The 21,152-nt window shown below is 47.8% G+C and overlaps 11 protein-coding genes across 11 annotated transcripts; 6 read left to right on the top strand and 5 right to left on the bottom strand.

Moving 5' to 3' along the window:
• Positions 1–494: 494 nt before the first annotated feature.
• N7516_001918 (uncharacterized protein) lies at positions 495–2,066 on the bottom strand (the record flags this gene model as incomplete). The annotated part of the gene is made up of 1 exon (XM_057214638.1): positions 495–2,066. The coding sequence occupies one exon, from the start codon at positions 2,064–2,066 to the stop codon at positions 495–497; it is 1,572 nt and encodes a 523-aa protein (XP_057076521.1).
• Positions 2,067–3,198: 1,132 nt separating this feature from the next.
• On the top strand, positions 3,199–3,423 carry N7516_001917 (uncharacterized protein; the record flags this gene model as incomplete). The annotated part of the gene is made up of 1 exon (XM_057214637.1): positions 3,199–3,423. The coding sequence occupies one exon, from the start codon at positions 3,199–3,201 to the stop codon at positions 3,421–3,423; it is 225 nt and encodes a 74-aa protein (XP_057076520.1).
• Positions 3,424–4,450: 1,027 nt separating this feature from the next.
• N7516_001916 (uncharacterized protein) lies at positions 4,451–6,040 on the top strand (the record flags this gene model as incomplete). The annotated part of the gene is made up of 3 exons (XM_057214636.1): positions 4,451–4,756; positions 4,820–5,824; positions 5,888–6,040. 3 exons carry the CDS (start codon positions 4,451–4,453, stop codon positions 6,038–6,040), a joined length of 1,464 nt encoding a protein of 487 aa, XP_057076519.1.
• An 815-nt stretch (positions 6,041–6,855) lies between these two features.
• On the bottom strand, positions 6,856–7,649 carry N7516_001915 (HNH endonuclease family protein; the record flags this gene model as incomplete). Its single annotated transcript, XM_057214635.1, has 4 exons — positions 6,856–6,968; positions 7,024–7,162; positions 7,220–7,391; positions 7,450–7,649. 4 exons carry the CDS (start codon positions 7,647–7,649, stop codon positions 6,856–6,858), a joined length of 624 nt encoding a protein of 207 aa, XP_057076518.1.
• A 630-nt stretch (positions 7,650–8,279) lies between these two features.
• N7516_001914 (NADH:flavin oxidoreductase/NADH oxidase) lies at positions 8,280–9,611 on the bottom strand (the record flags this gene model as incomplete). The annotated part of the gene is made up of 1 exon (XM_057214634.1): positions 8,280–9,611. One exon carries the CDS (start codon positions 9,609–9,611, stop codon positions 8,280–8,282), a length of 1,332 nt encoding a protein of 443 aa, XP_057076517.1.
• A 1,892-nt stretch (positions 9,612–11,503) lies between these two features.
• On the top strand, positions 11,504–13,126 carry N7516_001913 (amidohydrolase; the record flags this gene model as incomplete). Its single annotated transcript, XM_057214633.1, has 1 exon — positions 11,504–13,126. The coding sequence occupies one exon, from the start codon at positions 11,504–11,506 to the stop codon at positions 13,124–13,126; it is 1,623 nt and encodes a 540-aa protein (XP_057076516.1).
• A 501-nt stretch (positions 13,127–13,627) lies between these two features.
• Positions 13,628–14,145, top strand: N7516_001912 (Concanavalin A-like lectin/glucanase subgroup; the record flags this gene model as incomplete). The annotated part of the gene is made up of 2 exons (XM_057214632.1): positions 13,628–13,821; positions 13,854–14,145. 2 exons carry the CDS (start codon positions 13,628–13,630, stop codon positions 14,143–14,145), a joined length of 486 nt encoding a protein of 161 aa, XP_057076515.1.
• A 2-nt stretch (positions 14,146–14,147) lies between these two features.
• N7516_001911 (Concanavalin A-like lectin/glucanase subgroup) lies at positions 14,148–14,995 on the top strand (the record flags this gene model as incomplete). The annotated part of the gene is made up of 2 exons (XM_057214631.1): positions 14,148–14,722; positions 14,767–14,995. The coding sequence occupies 2 exons, from the start codon at positions 14,148–14,150 to the stop codon at positions 14,993–14,995; spliced, it is 804 nt and encodes a 267-aa protein (XP_057076514.1).
• Positions 14,996–15,077: 82 nt separating this feature from the next.
• N7516_001910 (DUF1445 domain protein) lies at positions 15,078–15,968 on the bottom strand (the record flags this gene model as incomplete). Its single annotated transcript, XM_057214630.1, has 2 exons — positions 15,078–15,221; positions 15,282–15,968. 2 exons carry the CDS (start codon positions 15,966–15,968, stop codon positions 15,078–15,080), a joined length of 831 nt encoding a protein of 276 aa, XP_057076513.1.
• Positions 15,969–16,574: 606 nt separating this feature from the next.
• N7516_001909 (uncharacterized protein) lies at positions 16,575–18,214 on the top strand (the record flags this gene model as incomplete). Its single annotated transcript, XM_057214629.1, has 4 exons — positions 16,575–16,791; positions 16,843–17,266; positions 17,323–17,725; positions 17,783–18,214. 4 exons carry the CDS (start codon positions 16,575–16,577, stop codon positions 18,212–18,214), a joined length of 1,476 nt encoding a protein of 491 aa, XP_057076512.1.
• Positions 18,215–18,358: 144 nt separating this feature from the next.
• On the bottom strand, positions 18,359–20,668 carry N7516_001908 (putative C6 transcription factor; the record flags this gene model as incomplete). Its single annotated transcript, XM_057214628.1, has 4 exons — positions 18,359–19,537; positions 19,591–20,302; positions 20,359–20,478; positions 20,559–20,668. The coding sequence occupies 4 exons, from the start codon at positions 20,666–20,668 to the stop codon at positions 18,359–18,361; spliced, it is 2,121 nt and encodes a 706-aa protein (XP_057076511.1).
• Between the last annotated feature and the right edge of the window lie 484 nt (positions 20,669–21,152).

Genomic DNA, 21,152 nt, shown 5'->3' with positions numbered 1-21,152 from the left:
CGCTAGTATACGAAAGGACCAATGGTAGGTTCGATAACATATATTGAGTGTACTCTCATAGACTGTCTAATGCTGCGAATATTTAACCAACTGCGGGCTTAATTAAGCAGTGGAATGCCCCAACAAGTAACTAACTAGTTATCTAGTTATCAGTCAGCAAGTGGGTGCTGTAAAAGTCGAGTGAACTAGTAATGTAAGACCCATTTTTATCCGACAGATTCTCATAGAACGGGCAGCGGACGACGCAAGGGTCTTTCTTCTCACTATACCAGCCAAATAGGAGACCACAGAAAGGGCGAAGACTAGGTAAATTGCCTAGCATCTACTCGAGTGAAGATAGTCCATTTATTTTCGATTACCAAATTATCATCTCCGAAAAAATCTGTTCAAATATACCATTTCTGCCAACGTATCTATTATTTATGTTGGGCTGGTTAATACCGGCCAACAGGAGTGAAAGAAACAAAACCACAATCAGTGTATCACAAATCGCTTCAAAGATCCGCCGTCTCGGAAATGGCCTCAGGGCCGGACTGGTCCTTCGCCTTCGACTCAAACCTGTGGTCACGAACAAAGAAAATTACAACAAAGAATCCCACAGCCGCGAATCCAATTCCCAACCAGAAGGCACCGCGGTAGCCGCGAATAGGGTTCTGTCCTCCCTCATTGACATGAGACTCAACAGTAGCGGCGATACCGAGACCAATGGAGATGGAATACTGCACAACCGTTGAGATAAAGGATCCCGCAACACCTTGCTCCTCAGGGAGGACGGCGTTGGAAATGAGAATTCCGGACGAGGCAAACGACAAGTCAGGCCCACCAACAACAAACAGACAAGCAGGGAAGATGAAGGCCCAGTATACGTTCGAGTAGTTGACGAAACTCATGAGCAGGTTGCCGATGAAAAAGGAGAACATGGACACGCCGAAGATGTACTGGACAGGCGTCTTGGCGACGAAGAGTCCAACAGCCGTCGTAGCAAACATGCCACCAATGACCAGGGGAACCATTTGAGCCACTGCGGCAAGCGGCTGAGTTTTATGGACAGTGAGAATGTAGACGGTGGTGTAGTAGAGGAAGATTCCGAAGGACATCCAACCGAAGGCCATGGCAGTGACCACGGGTGAGAAGCCAGGGCGTCCCCAGAGGGAATTGGGCAGGACGGGTGCAGAGACGCGGGACTGGGAGAAGACGAATCCGACGAGCAGGAAGACGCTGACAATGAACAGGGCGTAAGTGTAGGGCTCTTGCCAGCCGACGACCGAAGCCTGGTTCCAGGCAAAGGAGAACAGGATCATGGCTGACACGCCGAGCAAGCTACCGATGTAGTCGAACTGGCGGAGACTTAGTCCCGGAATCGGGGAGCCGATTCGGTGAGGAACAATGACGAAAGTCGCCAAACTGAGAACGAGGCAGCCGATGGCCCAGAACCAGAATCCCCATCGCCAGGTGACTTTCTCGCCGAAGGCGGCTCCGATCAGACCACCGAAGATGTAGCCCGCGGGAGCGCAGAAGCCCAGGAAGGCGAAGGCGATGTTCTTCTTGACCGACAGAGGTGGGAACGCACGCGCCAGCAGCGCGAAGGAGTTGGGGACTAGTGCGCCATTGCCAATTCCCATCATGCCGCGGGCGATGTCGAATAGAACGACGTCGTGGGCGAAGCCGCAGACCAGTGACCAGATGGCCATCCAGATCCAGCCGAAGAGGAATACGTATTTGTGGCCGAAGTGATCACCCAGGCGGCCGGTGACTAGGACGAAGACACCACCGCAGAGGGAATAGGAGGCTAGGAACCATGACATCTGTCCATTGCTGTTTGTGCCGAGAGAGGTACCGATCTGTTCCATTGAGTAGGCGGCATTGCCCAGACCGCCGACGGAGAATAGTTGCGACAAGCCAATGATGAGAATAAAGACAGCCTCTTGGAAGGTGGAGGAGAAATTGGTCGGCTCAGTTTCCGGCTCAGCCTTCTCGGCGGCCCCTGGGCTCGAGATGATTTCCTCTTTGTCGTGAGGTTTGCTCATCAAGGTGGGAGTGGTGGATCCTCCGTCGGTAGACGACATGATGTGCTAGGAGATATAGATTGATGTGAGGTTGGTGGAGGAGATGAGAAAACAGGAATTGATCCAATTTTATAAACCATCTGGATTAAATTCATTTTGTATTGCTTTCCCTTCCCCCCTGAATGCTGGAGCCATGGGGATATGGAGATGGAAATTGGCGTTGAAAGTCCGCGGAGTTTCAGAAAAAGTCCGATGTCTGCGAAGGGGCATAACGGCCAAATGTCAGATGCCTAAATTTTCAGGCCTGTCGCCTGAATGTGCCTGAATGTGCCTGAATTATAGACCGCTTTTGCCACCGCTCTATACCGTGTACTGTAAATTGAATCTATTCCCACATACCATAATAAATTCCTCAGAATTGAAGCTATTCCCACCTCACAAATCGTCGCCTTGTTCGAATCCCCGGCGTTGAACACTACCCCTGACCGCATAAGCCCTCGAATTAAAGCTATTCCCACCTCACAAATCGTCAGCATCGGCAACAGAAATATAAGGACGTATAGATTACCTCAAGAGAAGCTTCGAGCGGCGGCCACAGTAGGCGTACGGGGGTAGTAGAGGGGAGAAGAAAAGAGAAGAAAAGAGGGGGGCAATTACGTAGTTAAAGGCTTCAACGCCGAGAAAAATGGTGTTCTAGGATTTGTATAGTGGGAATAACTTCACTTTTTCAGCAGAGATATTTTGTCAGTCGCAACAGCTTTAACGCCTAGAAATGGATGTATACAAAAATTTGTATGGTAGGAATAGCTTCATTTTTCAAATCCATTACCTACCTAGGTAGGTAGGTACTTTGCTTATTAAGGTATCTGTCATAGTAATTCAGGTATTTTAATTTCTGCCAGAATAAAATGAGACAATATTCAGGCAAATTCAGGCAAATTCAGGCCTGAAAATTCAGGCATTTAACCTTTGGCCGTTATGCCCCTTCGCAGATGTCACCACCCGTGGACCACTCCGGCGATGATGATGATGATGATGAATTCATTTGCCGATGTAGCTGGCTCTAAATATAGGCTGCTATGCGGGAGTGCTGTCAGGCCTGCCGACAGCTAGAAAAGTGGTTGCCAGCCCACTGGACGACCGTTTCTTGAACCTCAAAATACGAGTTTCTAATTGGTCGCCCTCGAATGTCATGGCCCCATCACCGCTCGATGAGGGTGAGGGGCCCTTTCCCCCTTCCCACTATCTCTCCCTCCACGGCTCCCTCGTATCAACGGAGTCGCCACCTCTTGCGCAACCATCCAACCCGTCGGCTGCCGTTCACGCGTTTGGATCAAGGGAGTACAGTGGATCTGGCACTGCACTCCTAATGGGCGCCATCCTTCTTCTTCCGTCACACTGTCCTAAGGATCACTGAGCAACCCTGAGTGCTCACTCACTGAGCACCGAAGCACTGTGCTCAGTGATCAAAAGTAAAACCTGCACACGTGATGTTGGGATGACTAAGATTTTGGTAAAAAGGGAGCTTAAACCGGCGTCCAAGGTAGCCTTTTTCGGCAGCCGATTTACCGTCAATTAGCGTTGTGGTGTAGAATGTAGGATAAATATAATGATTTATATATCAATACACTCCTTAAAGTCTGATTTCTCTAGAAATCAGTATAATTTAAGGCTAAAACTCCTTTATTTATTTAGTCTTGTAGGTTATAGTTGGTATTACGACTTGCTCTATGGGTTCTTAATGGGTTTTCGCGGGTTTTCGCGGGTTTCGGTGGGTTTTATGGGTTTTATGAGTTTTACCTACTAAAACGTACTTATTATAGCCAATTAATAGAGAAGGATTCGACACTATGTCAAGTTTTATGATATATCACTTTAGCTGCCTCCTTACGGGACGTAGTTTATTGAAATTGCAAAGTCTGTAAGTCCTTCCGTTACCTATACCTATTCTACCCCTCTACTACGCGATATTATGTCTGAAATTTAGGAACTCCGGAACTCATCCCGAGTTTGCGAGCGGATGCCAATCCGAGCCTCGGGTCCGGGACGTAGAGTCGGCAGTCTCACAAGGGTATTTTCAATAGGCGATATACTCGCTAAGCGTAGGTGACGTGTGGATAGGGCCATGAGATTAAGGCTTTTGAAAATTTTGAACAGATCTACTATATGCTTGTTACGTCCGGAGGGTATTCGAAGCTTAGCACGGAATTATTCCCGTCTTGAAGTATTCCCCATGGGGCCCCGCAAGCTTTAGAACGAGTCCCTTACGTGTTTTTGCAAGGCTTCGAATTTATTTATGGATTGCTTCTGGGTACTTTATATTTAAGTCAATTGCATCTCGTTCTTTGATCATCACTGCCCCTGTGACTTTCGACTTAGGATTATCAAACAATCATCGACTTCGTTTAAGCTTCACTGCCACAATTTCACAATTTCCGCATAAGATGAACGAGAATGTCTCCCCAGCGGGGGCTATTCGATCAGACGACATGGCCCTCAGCAGCATAAGGAAGGGTCGATTCGAAGAGTCAACCCACCTGGAGGACGTCTCCGTTACGACTTCGGACACCCAAGCACCAGAGGCACCGATCAACTGGCCCGCTTGGAAGCGAAATGCCCAAATCCTGATGGTTGCTATCCACTCGATGGTATGCGTTTTCATGGCCGCCGGGATCATTCCTGGATATGAAGCCATGGCGGAAGAGTACAACATCACGGTCCCTCAGGCTAGCTATCTAACATCTGTCCAGGTGTGTATATTTTCTTTCACTTCACCTAGATATAAGCTAACAACGTATCTTTATCCTTTCAAGATTCTGGTCTTAGGAATTGCCCCATTCTTCTGGATTCCTATCACAATGCGCTATGGCCGTTACCACATCTTCATGTTCTCGGTGCTCGGCACCATGGTGTGTAATATCGGAGGTGTGTTCTGCAGAACTTTTGGCTCGCAGATGGCTACTCGTGCTATTGCAGCTTGGCTCATTTCACCTCCACTCGGAATTGGCAGCGGTGTCGTGACGGAACTGTGCTACCCTGAGGAGCGTGCCCGGAAGTTGGGATGGTGGACCCTGCTGATCACTATCGGGATCCCCGGCGGTGCATTCATAAATGGGTTTGTTGTGCAACACCTAGGAGTGCCCTGGATATTTTGGATATTCGCAATTATTAATGGCGTTCAATTCATTGCCTACGTCCTGCTCGGTGACGAAACTTTATACGTCAAGGATATACCCATCCATCCGAAACCCAATGGCTGGAGCCGGCTCGTCCCTTGTCGGATCGACCTACGCCCCTTCGAGATGCGAAACTTCATCGCTCCCCTTTTTCTAGGGAGCTTCCCTCGCATCTTGATTCCGGGCATTGCATATGGCGTCGAGTTTGCCTACGCTAACATCGCTATCATCGTTGAGACACCACTGATATTCGGCGAGAAATTTCACTTCAATGCCCAACAAGTAGGCTACCAGTTCATCTCCATCATCATCGGCTCCGTTATTGGCGAACAAGTTAGTGGACCAATGTCAGATTGGTTCCTGGGTGTTCTCCGGCGTCGGAAGGGCTATACCATCCCTGCGGATCGTTTGTGGTTGTCATATATCGGATATGGCACTGTCTTCGCGGGGCTACTAGTCTGGGGCTTCCAATTAGAAAGGTCAACCACTTGGAACGTTACACCATGCATCGGCATGGCTATCGCGGCCTTTGGAAACCAGGTGCTCACTACCACCCTCATATCCTTCGCGGTCGATAGCCACAAGGAACACTCTGCCAGCATTGGTGTTTTTATCAACCTCTGTCGACAGATCTATGGATTTGTGAGTCCCAACAAAATATTTGGCTTTACTTCAACATAAATGCTGACTGAAATGTCTCTTTAGTGCGGTCCATTCTACTTCCCTGATATGTATGCCAAACTCGGGCTAAGCGGCGCTGCTGGTGTTATGTGTGGGATTATGGCAGTGGCGTCTCTCACTCCGGTTCTTTTAATCCAGTTAATCGACACTAGGAGGCAGCCCCAGCATTATTCATGAGGATTAACTCCTGTGGCCACATGTACGACGACGTGGTTGGATTTTGTCTCGAGGTATTTCCAGGACTTTGCATCTATAGACCGGACATACTGCCACAATACATTTCTGCTGGACAAACCCCACAATTGCCACTGCCTTCTACGAGAGGTATTACTTTAAGCTGGCTTGTAATAGCACTACAGGTTCGACGCCAATGGACCGATTATCGATCCGACGAAATTGCACACTGGAAACTTCGCAAACCATGTTCGGTGCCAATACCGCCTAGATAAACACAGTGTCTAGAGCCATCTAGACAGACTATCTCCGAGATCGTTTTCAAGGAATGGCTTTGTTATAATCGTTTGATCTAATAATTACTACGACTTTGATCATGTTGAAGGCCTGGGGCGGCCCGTTCAGGGTGGTTTCATATCTATCGTCTGTGATGTGTCTAAACTTTGCAGACTTGTTGCTTTAAAGCCCCATTCATTCACAGCAACCAAGTCAGTGAGATGATACTACCGTATCGTAGACGTATCCCGAGTTTGCCATTGCATTGGGAGATCACTTTATCCTCACTGGTCGCAATGTCTTCGCTTTCTCTAAATAATGCACTATCATATCTAGCTATGTCTTTTCTCCAAATGCCGTTAGTTATGAAATCCATGTTTCAGGTTGTTTACCACAATTTGGAAGCTTCTTATATTGCAGTTTAGTCTCCACCCTTCCGTCACATACTCGTTTCCAATATACGTACAATTCCGCGAGGTCTAGCTATCCCTGTTATATGATAGTGGCTTGAGGCCTCAAGCATAGGATTTGCAATAAACAGTTCAACAAGTATCCAGCATCTCGACAAGAGCAGCCTTCTCGTCCGAAGTGATGGTAAGATCATAGACTGATTTCACCTTCACCCACATCTTGGCATAAGTGCAGTAATATGAAGCTATTTCGATGTCAACGATTTATAGGTCACACAATACAAACGGTTTCAGACGTACCCAGTGGGGGCTTCCAAGATTCTGGGCCTTTGTCGCCCTTTGAGGCGTTCACGTTGTCGGTGACTGCTAAGAGTTGGGGATTCTTGAGGTCATTGGCGAAAGCTTGACGATCTGCTTTAGTCCAGCTGGAGGCCCCGGACTACCCATGTTCATTAATATCCCGAGTCGTCTATTTTGTCAGATATGCCTGTCTCACCTTCCATGCGTTTGATAATGGGACGAGGTGATCGATGTCGACATCACTTGCAGCTGTCCAGGTCTCGCCATCATACGGAGAAACCCAGGATCCACTGGTAGCACCGCAGCTGGAGCTTTGGACCACGTCGGTTCCATCCCGTTCGAGGATTGTTTCGCGTGTGTTGCAATTTCTGCCGACAGAAGTTTGAGCTGCTAATACTTCAAGACTCACAGTTCTTATCCACTCACCCGCTGATAGTAATCCAGTGCGGAAATTCGTCACGGCTATATCCATCCTGGGATCCTTGTGCAGCAACGGTCAATCCGGCCAGCTCACTCGTTGCAGTAGAGGTAGACGGAATTCCAGGTGGTGATGGGGCAGGCAAGGCTCCGCCTAGGAAAGGCTGAAAGGCCAAGGCCAGAACCCAGGCAGCGCGAGATATGCCCATTGTGGTTTTTTTTAACAAATATCAACGGTTTTTCGATTGAACTGTGAATTCCAATTGGAATGCGTTGAGTAATCAAGGCTACAGTCAAGAATGTAGGTAAATACAGCACATCTCCAAGTTGGAACTAGGATTTTATACTCCGGCTTTATCTGCTAGGTCGAGCCAAACCCCTCACATAAACAATGCGAATCCAATATCGATTCCTCTCCAAATGCATTGTAACATCGGCACCCCAGTACCCCGAGTCTTGGCCCGGGGCTTGGCGGTGCACGTTGATCAATCATTGGCTTGCGACTAGACAGCGCGGGAAGTCCGGGAGCTGTGAGGAAGTTGTGTTTGATAACAAGCACACCATTCGCCGTAGATTCATATACGACAAGTCACCTGGGCCATAAAGGGACCAGACGAGAGCCCTCGTGCAGAATGTTGAAACAGAAGTCTGCATGAGAGGGGACAGTGAATTCCAATATGGAAATGATCGTCCAATATCTTCCCCCTGTCTCAGTCTTGCGCTGCATAGTATTACGGCTACGTTGTACTCAGTACTACAGTCCGTACTAAGACTCGGGAGAGGGAAATCAAAGGGTCGCAATCAAAAAGACATTAATCTATGGATGATGTGTGCCCACTTTACAGTAAGCCTCGGGTAAACTGCCATGGGAGAGATACCTTTACATCCAGTTTCTTGGCCGCCGTGAGCACCCATTCGGGCTCACGCAGGAATTGACGGGCCATTAACACAGCATCAGCCTGAGGCTTGGGGCCAGACAGCATTGCCTCAGTCGCCTGTGCCTCTTCTTCTGCGCCCTGAACAATATCGCGAGCGGACTCGGCCTCTGTAATAAAGCCAACAGCCCCAACCAGCGTCGTATGGTTAGCGGCGTGGATTTCTTGACGAATTTGGCCAGCAAGATCAATCTGATAGTTCGTATGAGGCTCGATGTGTTGGCTCTTGTGATTACCGCCTGAACTGACATCCAGAAAGTCAATCCCTAGGTCTGGTAATAATTTGGCCAGTTGAATTGAGGATGGCATGTCCCAGCTTCCGGTTCCTGCTGCGACAGTTTGATTCTCGAGCCAATCCGTCGCACTGATACGAAGAAACAAGGGCATTCCACTTGGCACGGCGGCGCGGATTGCAGTAGCCACCTCGGATACGAACCGAGTTCGGTTCTCAAAACTGCCACCATACTTGTCTGTTCGTCGATTGGTAACGGGGCTGAGGAATTGATGAATCAGGTATCCGTGGGCACCATGGATCTCAATTACATCCACTCCCGCTTGTGCAGCAAGCCCCGCACTTCTTGCAAACGCCTGGACAAGTTCTTCAACCTCGACCGTTTCAAGCTCACGAGGGGGCCAGAATTGATCACCAGGTGCCCAAATTTGCTCTTCCCCGCCAGAGGGGCCAACCACGTTTGATGGCCAGCCACCAACACTTTCATCAGCTTTGATGCCGCGTTGCTTCGCTTGGGCTGCGAGCCAGGGTGCCACCGTGCTAGCCTTCCGGCCGGCGTGAGCAAGCTGAATGCCGATTCTGGCCCCTTGACTATGAGCGAAATCCACCACGCGGCGGAGTCCTTTGAACTGTTCGGAGTCTGTCCCGACTTGCCAAAGACCGGAATCATTGGGCGAAATTCGACCATTGGGCTGAACGGATGTGGCTTCAATCAGAATTAGACCGGCACCCTTTGTGGCCAAATGGCCGAGATGCGCGACGTGAAAATCTGTGAGAGCGCCTACAGCCGGAGAAGTTGGGTCTGATTCAGTGGAGTACGTGCACATAGGCGCCACTACCACGCGATTCTTGAATGTAACATTTCGAATTTGTAAAGGGCGGAACAACGTCGGGGTGTTGGGGTCCTGCGGGTTTACAGCTGCTCCAGCATTGTTGGCGGGGGTATAATAAGGCAGACCCTCGGCCTGGTGGATTGACGGGGAGCTAAATGAAGTAGATCCCATTTGTATTTATTGTCTAAAAGATTCAGAATTGATTCAGGGACATTCACAGGCGTAGAGGCAAAAATGCTCATTTATATATAATCGGCTGACAAATTGACTGATTTCCAATTCTGGAAGTCCCGTCCGTCCCCACCACTTATCGGAGACAATGCCGAACAGCCGATGTCGGGAATTCCAACCGTCACAAACGTTTAACTGATGACATTGAATATTTAATACCTATAGGTAGGTATATATTATATATTGGCGGTTGGCCAGAAGACCACGATGTGAACCGTAAAAGAACCTGGGACTACCCAGCGGTATAGGCGCCAGCTGCCAAAACCCAGGGTTATTTCCGGTAAATGTTGATGCCTTGATGCCTATTATTGGCCTGAAGGCCCGAATTAGGACCGAACAAGTATTAATAATCAATGTAGCCTCCAGGGCTGATTTTGCTGGCGCTTATAACTCTCAAAAATGAAGCCTTTCATCAGCATACAAATGCAGATATCTCACCTTATGGAGATGAAAAGCTTCATTTTTTGACACTTGCAAACCGTCCAAGAATGTCGATATATCTCACTTTGTATGTAAATGAAAAGCTTCATTTTACATTACATTGTGCAGGGCGGTGTAAAGAGCGGTCAATGACCAGATTAAATCAGGCATTAAGGCATCAATATTCACTAGAAATGGCGCCTATACCGCTGCGTACTCCTACCGGGACTGACGAAGGCACCGAATTGAGACCCTCTAACATCAAATGACCAACACAAGAAAGTCTAGTTCTAACTGTCACTACCCCAAAGCTCACGATTACGGGCCACTAACTGTGCGATCAGATACTCTCCAATGAGAAGAGAGCTGCGAGAAATAAGCTTATACAAGAGTTCAATAAGGATCTTCCCAACCACCCGTTCCATCTAGGCATCCTTTGCAAAGACTTGGAATCCTAGCATACCCTGGTCGAAAATAATTGACATATTTCCGCCATTCTTTCGAGTGAGGAGAAATTGTTTTCTTCAATGGATGAATACAACCAGAAAACTCTCCGAGACACTGAGCTGTAAAACATCGGTCGAGGTCGAGAATCCAAAAATGACCACAGCCATAACGACCTGTGTGATCAAGGACTTCTAACAAACACATCTATACAGCAGGGGTCAGAAACATGAGATCATCTTCCAAAGAGTTACACTTGCCTCCAGGGTTTATTTGTGCTTAATTCCATCAAAAGCCCTATAATCTCAAAACCTGGCCGTTGTAGGAGTATTCTTGCGGGAAATAATTATAACAAGGGGAAGACCTAGTTAGAAGATCATGCTATCGCTATGGTTTTATTACAGACTATATCAGTTGGACATTCCGACTTGTGACAAAGAAAGTTGAGTGTATAATCTTGGCCTGAAACGTCCATGCTACAAAGTATTTTCAACTAGAGAGGAAATCCAGCCATCGTTTCCATCCTTTGGAACACAACTTATTGTCTTAAAAGACAAGTCGCAACGTGGAGTGATGGAATGTCTGAGGTTCTACAAAGATCAACAAAGCCATCCGAAACAACAAAAGCAACAAAAGACAAGCAGTGGGAGTAAGAAGGGGATATATTCATAAAAGAACAGAAGTCTTGAACATTTAATTTTCTTTGCGCGTTACGCCATTTCTCAATCTCGTATGGTTACCTAGGTATGTGTAGTTATATTGTATACATTAATGAAAAACTGCCAGTAGCATCAAAGTCTGCACGTTACCTGTCCACCTTCCACCTGGGCACATCATCTGCAAACACACACCTCCCCCCCCTCTTCCTCCCAAACAACTTCAACTTCAATTTTAACATCTCCCTCACTTTCGGGTAATCAACTACCCTTGTTCTCTTTGCTTCGCCCCCACATCGATAATATACCACCATGGTTACAACAGTCTTCACCAATGGCCGTGTTCTCTTTCCAGGCATATGGGGTAACTTTGTCCCTACCATGGTAGTCGAGGACGACCGTATCATGCACATTGGCTGGGACCGTGACCAAGCCGTTGTTCGGGTTCAAGCGACAGCATCAACAGTGGACTTAAAAAATCGAATGGTCCTCCCGGGGTTTATCGATAGCCACGTGCACATCCTCAATTTCGGCCTGTCGCTGCAGAAACTCGACCTCCTGCCTTGCAAGAACCTCGCAGATATCCAAAATGCCATCACTTCATATGCAGCAACTCATCCATCCGATCCACGCATTTTGTGCCGAGGTTGGGTCCAGTCGGTTACAGATGGAAACGCTTTTGCAACAGCCTTGGACGACCTAGATCCACGTCCCATCTACATCGAGGCGATGGACCTCCACTCAACTTGGTGCAATAATGCAGCCCTCAAAGAGCTAGAGGCTCACTCGAAGCCCGATCCTCCAGGAGGAAAAATTCATCGCTGCCAGAACGGGATCCCGTCTGGCTTACTCGAAGAGGCTGCGCAGTTCCATATCGTCTGGCCGTTCTTGGACCGAGTCACGTCCATGGAGAAGAAGGTAGCCGCGATCGATGCTGCGATCAGTGCGCATCAACGTGCTGGGTATACTGGTCTCGTGGGTATGGGTATGGGAGAGAGTGAGTGGTCGGCATTGAACATCTACAAAAGCCAACGTGGTGAAATTCCAATGCATGTGGCGGCGTACTGGTTGGTGCCCTACTCAAAACGTGATTCTGATATCTACGGTCATATTGATCGCGCCATTGAGCTTCGACAAACCTTCAACCGCAAAACCTCCCCGGAGTTTTGCATCAATGGCATTAAGCTCCTATGTGACGGCACTGTGCATGAGTGTACAGCGGGACTACACCAGCCATGCGGTAGACTTTCCAACATCGTCGATCCCATCTGGCCTTCTGATGCCCTTGCAGCAGCTATTCGCCGGGCTACCGATGCCGGCCTGCAGTGCGCTATTCACGCAATCGGGGATCGAACAGTGCAGCAGGCTATTGACTGTTTATCGCTGATTCACAACCTACCAGCCTGTCGCCATCGTATTGAGAATTTAGAGATAACAACTTCCAAAGATGCGAGAAGGCTTGGCCAACTAGGAATCGTGGCCTCAGTCCAGCCTGGCCACCTAGACCCAGCGACCTTTGACGGGCGGCCGGACAGGCTTGGGACTCAGAGTTCCAGGCGGGTTTTCGCGTACCAAGACTTCGTCGATGCCGGCGCTCATTTGGCCTTTGGGACCGATGCTCCCACAGCGGAGCATCACGCACTGTCGAATCTTTACATTGCTACTACTCGGCGGTCGTCCATTGATCCGTCCTTGCAAGATACCGTCAATCCCAAATCCGCAGTTTCCCTCAAGACGGCTATCTCAGCAGCTACTGTGGGGGGTGCGTATGCGTCCTTTTCCGACTCGTGGACAGGGACTCTACGTCCAGGATTTAGTGCCAATTTCGTTGTTCTGGATATGATCTTAGCCCCGGAATCTCTGTTAGAAGCTCGGGTGTGCCAAACCTGGTACAAGGGAAAGAAGGTGTTTGATGAAGAAGTGGGTGGCGTGTGATTTGAGAACTCTCTATCTTTGAAGAAACACATAAAACAGCAATGAAGAAACAATGAAACAACATCTAATTCAAACACTCGTGTCCTCAATATGAATGCTGGCGCCCATTCATTTTCCATCAATAAGGTAGGATGCTCAACACAACTCACATCATCCTTGATTCATCGAGTTATCAAATCCATTAGCAGTGTTGGTCGCAATCAAAACTAAAATGTAGAAGTACAAGATTCGCATATTGCGTTGTCTCCACCATTTCACGCGAGAGAACAATCGCCCTGCTAAGTAGAATTGACCCTTGGGGGGTTTAACTATCTCATATGCTTCACTCATTTGGGGTTTACCGCTTAATTTAAAATTAAAATAGAAGTTATGTGTGTCCTAGGAAGAGATGGGGGTCGAGGGGGTCCATTAGATTTATATAGTCCAATATACTAATGTAACCGGTCAAATGAGAATGAGTTTCTTCTTTTCGAAAGACGAATGAAAAAGATATCACTCAACATGGCTCTTGCGTACCATAACCCAATTATCCCAGGATTTGCTCCTGATCCTACCATCTGCGTAATCGATGGCGTATTCTATCTGGTGAACCCAAGCTTTAATCTCTATCCCGGGCTACATATTTATATTTCAAATGACCTGGTCTCGTGGAAACATATTTGTAAGACGTTTCTGCCTAACTCCATCGACCGGAAGTTTAACATGTTTCAGGAAATGCCATAAACAGACCATCCAAATTCTCCCTGTCCCGAGCGACCACATTCATTGCCCCATGGGATGATGGCACAGCAATGGTTGCAACTGGGGGCCTTTACGCGCCCACAATTCGGCACCACAATGGCATAACCTACATCATATGCACCAACGTCATCCATGGTCCATCCAATGTACTGGGTGATGAACGAAATGAACAATTCATCATTCACACAACTGATATTTGCTCGGGGAGTTATACAAGAAGGACGGCTGGTACTACCTTCTATGTGCCGAAGGGGGCACATTTCGATACCATATGCTAAGCATGGGGCGATCAAGAAACATATGGGGCCCATATGAGTCCTCTGAAATGAACCCCTTGTACACGGCTAGCGGCACTACTCAGTATGTGCAAAACACTGGACATGGCGATCTTTTCCAAGATCAAAACGCGCAATGGTGGGTGATTATGCTGGGAATTCGCATCAAGGATGGACGATCTATCATGGGACGGGAGACATTCTTGACAGCGGTTAATTGGCCTTGCGACGGGTGGCCGATGATTGAATCGATCACAAGCGACGGGAATTTGGGGACAAATTTCAAGGAGTGTCAAGACTCACTTGCTGTTAACCCCTGGGTTTATTTGAGAGATGCTAAACTGGATCGGTACCATATTCATGACAAGTGCATCACACTACAAGCAGACCCAGTGGAGTTTACCAGCCCGGATGAGTCAATTACTTTTCTTGGCCAACGACAACGAATACTGGAAGGCACTGCTACGGTCACTGTCTACAAACCACAGCATTACACATCAGTTCGAGTAGGATTGGCTCTCTACAAAGACGAGCACCGATTCTTGGCAATTGGATACGACTTCCACTCCAAACACGTCACGTCATTTTCAACGGACTGAATCAAGCGAAGTCATTCTCGCAAAGTGAGACACAAGGTGTGGAATTCCAAGATTTCGTATCATTCAAAATTGGCTACACCGAGACTTCTCTGCAATTCTTCTTCTGGATGGATGAACCAGACTGGCATAATTTGGCTACAGTCGACACTGCTATCATGACGGATTATGATTTCACTGGCCCGATCATTGGGACTTTTGCCATTGGGGATGATGTTGCGGTGGAATTTGGAGACTTTGAAGCTGATGCTGTTTAGGGTCCACCGCATTATTGATCCGACAAGTATCATCAATTTGATAGCTCAGAATGGGGATTTATGTTGGTTTCTTTTTCCTTTTTTAAATGTTTCCAGGCTTGAGCTTCTGGAAATCTTCTGCTGTCCAATCGGTTACTAGCATGTGGCCGGGCTCGTGGGCAAAGACTAGGCCTTCAATTTTATCACCTGCTGCTTCAACGGCAATCTGAGGTGTAACTCCGCAGGCCTAGGATAAAGTCAGATCAATAGATCCATCCAGGTGGTCATATGACTGTATAGAACTTACCCAAAACACAGGAACTTCCCCTTCCTCGAATGTTTGCGGTTCTCCAAAGTCTGGCTTTGCCACATCAAGAATTCCGAGTTGTTTTACACCATCCCATCCCCAGGCGACAGGCTCTCCGTGTGTTGACAGATAGGCCCGAGTAATCTCCCTCACTCTCTCGATATGCTCCGGGCGATATGGTCGCATGGATACAATACAGTGGCCGCCAGTGAATATCCCAGCGGGTAATAGGGGAATGTTCGATCGGTACATTGCGACTATTGTGCCAGTCTTTTGGTGACGCGGTGGCAACCCTGCCGCCGTTAGGGCATCTTCAAATGAGAACGAGCACCCTACCAAAAAGCCTACATGATCCTTAGTCCATGCATCAGACAAGTCACGACGCCTCTCAATGCACTTCCCGCCCAAATATACTCGATATTTGGGGAAATCCGTCCGAATATCAAAGTCTTCAGACCGAATACACTCTGCCGGTCGAACGGCTCTTGGGTTCCCAGGAACAGCGGTCATTCCTAGCAGGGGACATGGAACTGGGTTGCGCAAACATAAATCATAAAAGTCTGCAGCATATTCTGACGGAAGTACCAGAAGATTTGCTTGTAGGTATCCCGGTGCAACACCCGCGGTATTGGTGAGTTGATTGTAACGACATCGTAGTCGGGCCTCTTGGGAGATGATATTGTTCATACTGTCCTGCTCTGGGTTTTTTGACAAGGTAACAGAATACACATCCTATTAATATTCTGTCCTATTTTCCTATCATATTAATATATTAACTTCATGCCATAACATCATACTAGTATCTGCCCCTATAACCTTGGAAGATAACCTCGGTTATCAATCGGGATCCACATACCGATGGGTCTGGGGAAAAGGTTGGGGGAAACCCCACGACCCAAAGAGATAATAACCATGGAACCAGATAACCCACCAGATGATAAGCACAGACTGGGCCTATTGACTTGCCTCTTCGGGTTAAGATCGGTACGGATCAACGGATTGGCTTGCATTAGTGGTGGATATCCCCTGTGTTCCTCTTTCTCATTGGCCAATATTAGTCCTCTCTTCCCTGCTTTGACCCTTTCCAAGGTTCTTTTCGCCCGTCAACTATCTCAACTTCCGTCTCTTATCACCGTCATCGGCCCGATAGATCCACTCACACCTGACTTGTATCACTGTGGAGGATACGAAGATAGGCCATATCACTATTTGATCCACTATGTATGAAAACACTCTTTAAGTCAATTCGTTCTTTTAACAATCTCGATATTTTGTTACAAGCTCATAGCGGCCATGTCACACGATACCGTTCACGATAACCCTTTGGAGCTTGAGGATTCCCTAAAAAAGGAGGACACCGAGGAAGCAGACTATGCCATCGCCGGCGAGTCTTTGGATGTGGTGCTGGATCCAAGGAAAGAGGCAAAATTGCTCGCCAAGTTGGATGCTGCCTTTGTACCAATCATCATGTTGACCTACCTCACTTGTTTCCTGGACAGATCGAGTATCGGTGGGTTTTATTGGATTCCCGTGAAAAGGAGCAAGAACTCACAATGTTCAGGAAATGTCAAGGTTGCCAATATGCCCGAGGATATCAATGCTTCACCAACCGAGTTTTCAATCGCTGTCTCCATCTTCTATGTGACGTATGTGCTTTTTGAAGCACCATGGGCCGTCATGATGAAGAAGTTGACACCTCGCAACATCCTGACGGGGCTCTGTATCATTTGGTCTCTGACCACCATCTTTACTGGGTTTATCCAGTCGGTAGGCTCTCTCTATGCCACCCGTCTTATCTTGGGTGCTTGCGAAGCAGGGCTGTTCCCTTGTCTCAATCTCTATCTGACCATGGTCTATCGTCGAGAGGAGCAAGCAAAGCGGGTTTCCTACTTGATGAGTTGCGCTGCCATCTCGGGTGCTGTAGGTGGTCTATTGGCCTACGGGCTCTTGCAAATGGACGGAATTGGTGGCAAAGCAGGATGGAGGTACGTTTTTATTTACCCTTCAAGCAGTCATTGTTATTTACAGTATCCCTTTCCAGATGGGTCTATATTATTGAAGGCCTGTTCAGCATCATTTGTGCCCTTCTCATTTGGTTTGGCTTGCCAAACAACCCGGCCGAGGCCTACTTCCTCACCGAAGAGGAGAAATGGATGATGCGGGTACGCAACGATCAGCGTCGCAAGTACATGGGAAGCGAAGAGTTTAGCTGGGAAGAGATGCGCATCGCAATCAGAGATCCCAAGTTGATGCTCAGCAGTGTCATCCAGTTCTGTCAGGATATTCTCTTGTATGGGTTCAGCACGTTCCTACCCACTATCCTGGGTGGCATGGGCTATGACTCCCTGATGAGCAACGTCTTGACTGTCCCAGTCTATGTGTGGGCTGCGATGGTCTTTATCGCAATAGCTTGGTGTTCAGACAGATATTCCAAATTTGCATCGGTGTGTATAACCCATTCCGATATCCAATGAATCGTTCCTCATTAACCTTCTTCGCAGTACATCTTCGTGGCCAATATCTTCGGAATTGTTGGTTATATCATACTTCTCACAGTAGACAATACTGCCGTCCTATACTTTGCTACTTTCCTCATCGGTATCACCACCTATACGTCCGTTGGTCTCAACGTGGCCTGGCTGAACGTGAATATCGCTCCACAATACCGTCGTGCACTGGCAATTGGACTCCAGCAGACAATCGGAAACTGTGCTGGTATCGTTGCCGGCCAGGTGTATCGCACATCACCCTATGTGTTGGGTAACTCCTTTTCCTTGGGGTCCCTGGTGGTAGGCCAACTCACGGTAACTGGTTATGGTCTATACTTGCGGCGGGAGAACAAGGTGAAGGAGCAAATTATCTGTGGTGAGAAGGAAGAGACTCGACGAGTCCAGACGGGTGATGGGGAACTGGAATTCAAATATATCTACTAGATCGACGTTGATGTTGGTAAGATACAACCCGGAAGAAATAGGATCTCGGGGGAGGGTTCACACTTTCACAAACCCAAATACATCTCTATCACCTATTTTGCTCAAAAGTCGCATATATAACTGCTCGGTAGATGTTGTACATAATCAGAAGAAATCTTTCATCACGCTCGACAATTCTTCGCCGTAATCAAATACAAATCCCCCGTCGGGCATCTGCTGGTAGGGTCCTCCATCTGCCACAGGACCCGTTCCCATTCCCATGATTTGATCCTCCAAATTTCCCACGGCTTCAAACCACTCCATCAACTCCTGTGTCATTTGTTCCCCGTCCTGTGGTGTCCGACTCTGGGTGCTGGCAGATTGGGGCAATGTGGGAGAGCTGTGGACATTCAGAGGAACGCGTCCATCTCCCGCTTCAATATCAAGGCGCTTTTTCTGGACCCCGAGGCCCAATTGAGGGCCAAGCTTACGAAGGCTTCGAATAGACTTCCATAATCGTCGGGAGATATAAGACTGGGCAGAGACTCCTTTGACTAGCTCCAGAGCCCAGTAAAACTCCTCCTTACATGACCCACTGAATTGTGTTGGAGCCTGGGCTACTGCGAGGAACAAGGCTGCAAGAGCCGAGACGAGGAACCAATTAAATGCCACTTGCTGTAAGTGGTAGATATCCGATGTATCGTTCAAGCGGGTGATGAAGCGAATTGTATCTTTGGCAATTTCCACCACGGTCTCGGATTCGCCGGGATATCGCATGACATGTACTGAAGTATGAAGTACGGGACGGTGGATAAGCATACGCAGCTGATTGGCACGAAGATAAAGTAGGGCACGCAATCGGCGCAGGCTCCGTGAGCCTTCCGTGGCAGTCTCAGACTCAGCAGAACTCGGGTGATCGAGCCGCAACGAGTCTGGAATGGCATGCACCCAACGCAATACCTGCCAATCCAAGTAGTTCATCTCCTCCTTTTTGATTTCGTTCGTGTTGTTAAATGCTGATATGAACTTCCATGCCTTCGCTGCGATCCGGCTGTACTGAATCATCACACGCAGATAGGGTGTATTCTCGGCGGGCTCTGGCAGGCAAGGATCAATGTCTGTATCTTCCAGGGCAAACGGCATGCCAGTTCCAAAGCTCCAGCGCATATCCAGAATGTAAATAGACCAAAAGAGTCGCAGAACGCGATCCTTCCCCACAGCTAAGATGGCCGGTTGGTTCAGGGTTTCCCGTCGATGAAGACCTTTTTCGAGGCACATGCGCTCAACAATACCAACGGTACGCCACGCCAAAATTTCCTCGTCCATTTGAAAATAGAACATTGACTATCGATAGGATTAGCATGTCGAGCATTCATGCTTGATCGGGCACGACGAACCACGAGAGTCAAAAATATGATGTTCTTGATTTTGGGCGGACCCCAGACACAATTGTCCTGAGCTTCGCGTACACTGTCAAAAAGAGCAATAGCCTGTTCACTCCGACCACTGGCTTCGGCTGTCAATGCACACGCAAATACTACGCGTAGAATATGGACGTCTTCGCGAGCCAGTCCATTGTGTCCATCGAGCTGGCGGGTCGGACCAACGGTGCAGTCGATTGGGTCGTAAAGAATATGAACCTGGTCCAAAATCTCGGTAAGCTCCAGAACCGGGTACATAATTCCCATTTCCTCTTCATAGACTTGGCAAAGGCGAAGTGCCTCGGCTTTAGGGAGACTCCAAAGTGGATCGAGGGTCTGACGCGTCTCAATTTTCTCATTTGGAGCCGATGGCGATTCCAGCGGTGAAGGTTCTTGAGTCAGATCGCCCTCGTCACCAGCCTCGGCACGTTCTACAATCCCGCGTTGCTGCAGACTGGATTTCGCGAGGTCGAAGCTAAAGGCCGATGTGGTCGGGCCTTGGAATGCCATCTCTCTAGCTGTTGACGGACGCCTCGGTGAACGTTGGGTAGGGAGCTGTCCATAAGTGCCAGTAGTAGATGCACCTCCAGGAGAATGTTCGCTGCTGGCTATTGACCGAATACTAGCAGACAGCTGGGTAATCTGGTCCTGCATTACCCTCATTTGCTCAAAAAGCCGCTTGAAGTTGCTTTAACCGCAAAATTAGTATTATGTCCAAACGCACCGGGCTGGGGTGGACATTACTCTTGTTCGGCGGGACTGTCTCGAGAGTTCTCGACGTAAATGCACTCAATATGCTGGCGTCCGCACCGCTGACAGGGTAACTGGCCATTGCATTTGATTTTGCGACGTTTACATCCATTGCTTCATGATTTTGTCAGAAAATGATCCAGAATGGCTTTCTCTTTCTCTTCTTTTTTCTTTTTCTTTTTTTTCAAACTGACCAGGCTTTGGCGATGTATTTGCGGCGCTTCTTCGGGCGATCATCATTTGTATCGTTCACTGTGGGGTTATCCCAGTTATCTGGAACAGGATACGTCTGCAGAGTATTCATCTGACATAAAATGTAATTTAGTGTCAGATATCAGTTCAAGTCGATGAAAGTGGGTGAAGGATGAAGGAAGAAGAAGAGTGTGGAGTCGAGAAAATGCGGGGCGATTCCGCCTCGGAGCACTCGGGAAGATATACGGAGTTATATACCCCCGTGTACTCAGGCATACCATTGTTGAATCTATAGTTACTTTATATAGTATTTTTATAAATGAATACTGTTGAGCAACCTGTTACTATATGGGGAGAGAAAGCAGAGGCAGAATTATTAATTGATTAAACTAGAAATATAGGGGGTTATATACCCTACTAAAACCATCTAAACTCTGCTCGATTATAGTAAACAAGCTAACAAATAGTAAATAACGAATAAATATGGCTTAGTCTATAGCAAACATATATATATACTATACATATATAGGAGATTGTTCAATAAATACGATATTAATTTTTTAACACCTGGCTCTTTATACTCCTAAGTCTTAAGT

This window comes from Penicillium verrucosum (genome assembly GCF_028828655.1).
Source record: "Penicillium verrucosum strain IBT 35672 chromosome Unknown utg000001l_segment0_segment0, whole genome shotgun sequence".
In the NCBI taxonomy this organism is placed as follows: domain Eukaryota; kingdom Fungi; phylum Ascomycota; class Eurotiomycetes; order Eurotiales; family Aspergillaceae; genus Penicillium; species Penicillium verrucosum.
The sequence above is the reverse complement of the archived record's forward strand: the minus strand, read 5'-3'. Positions and strand labels throughout refer to the sequence as shown.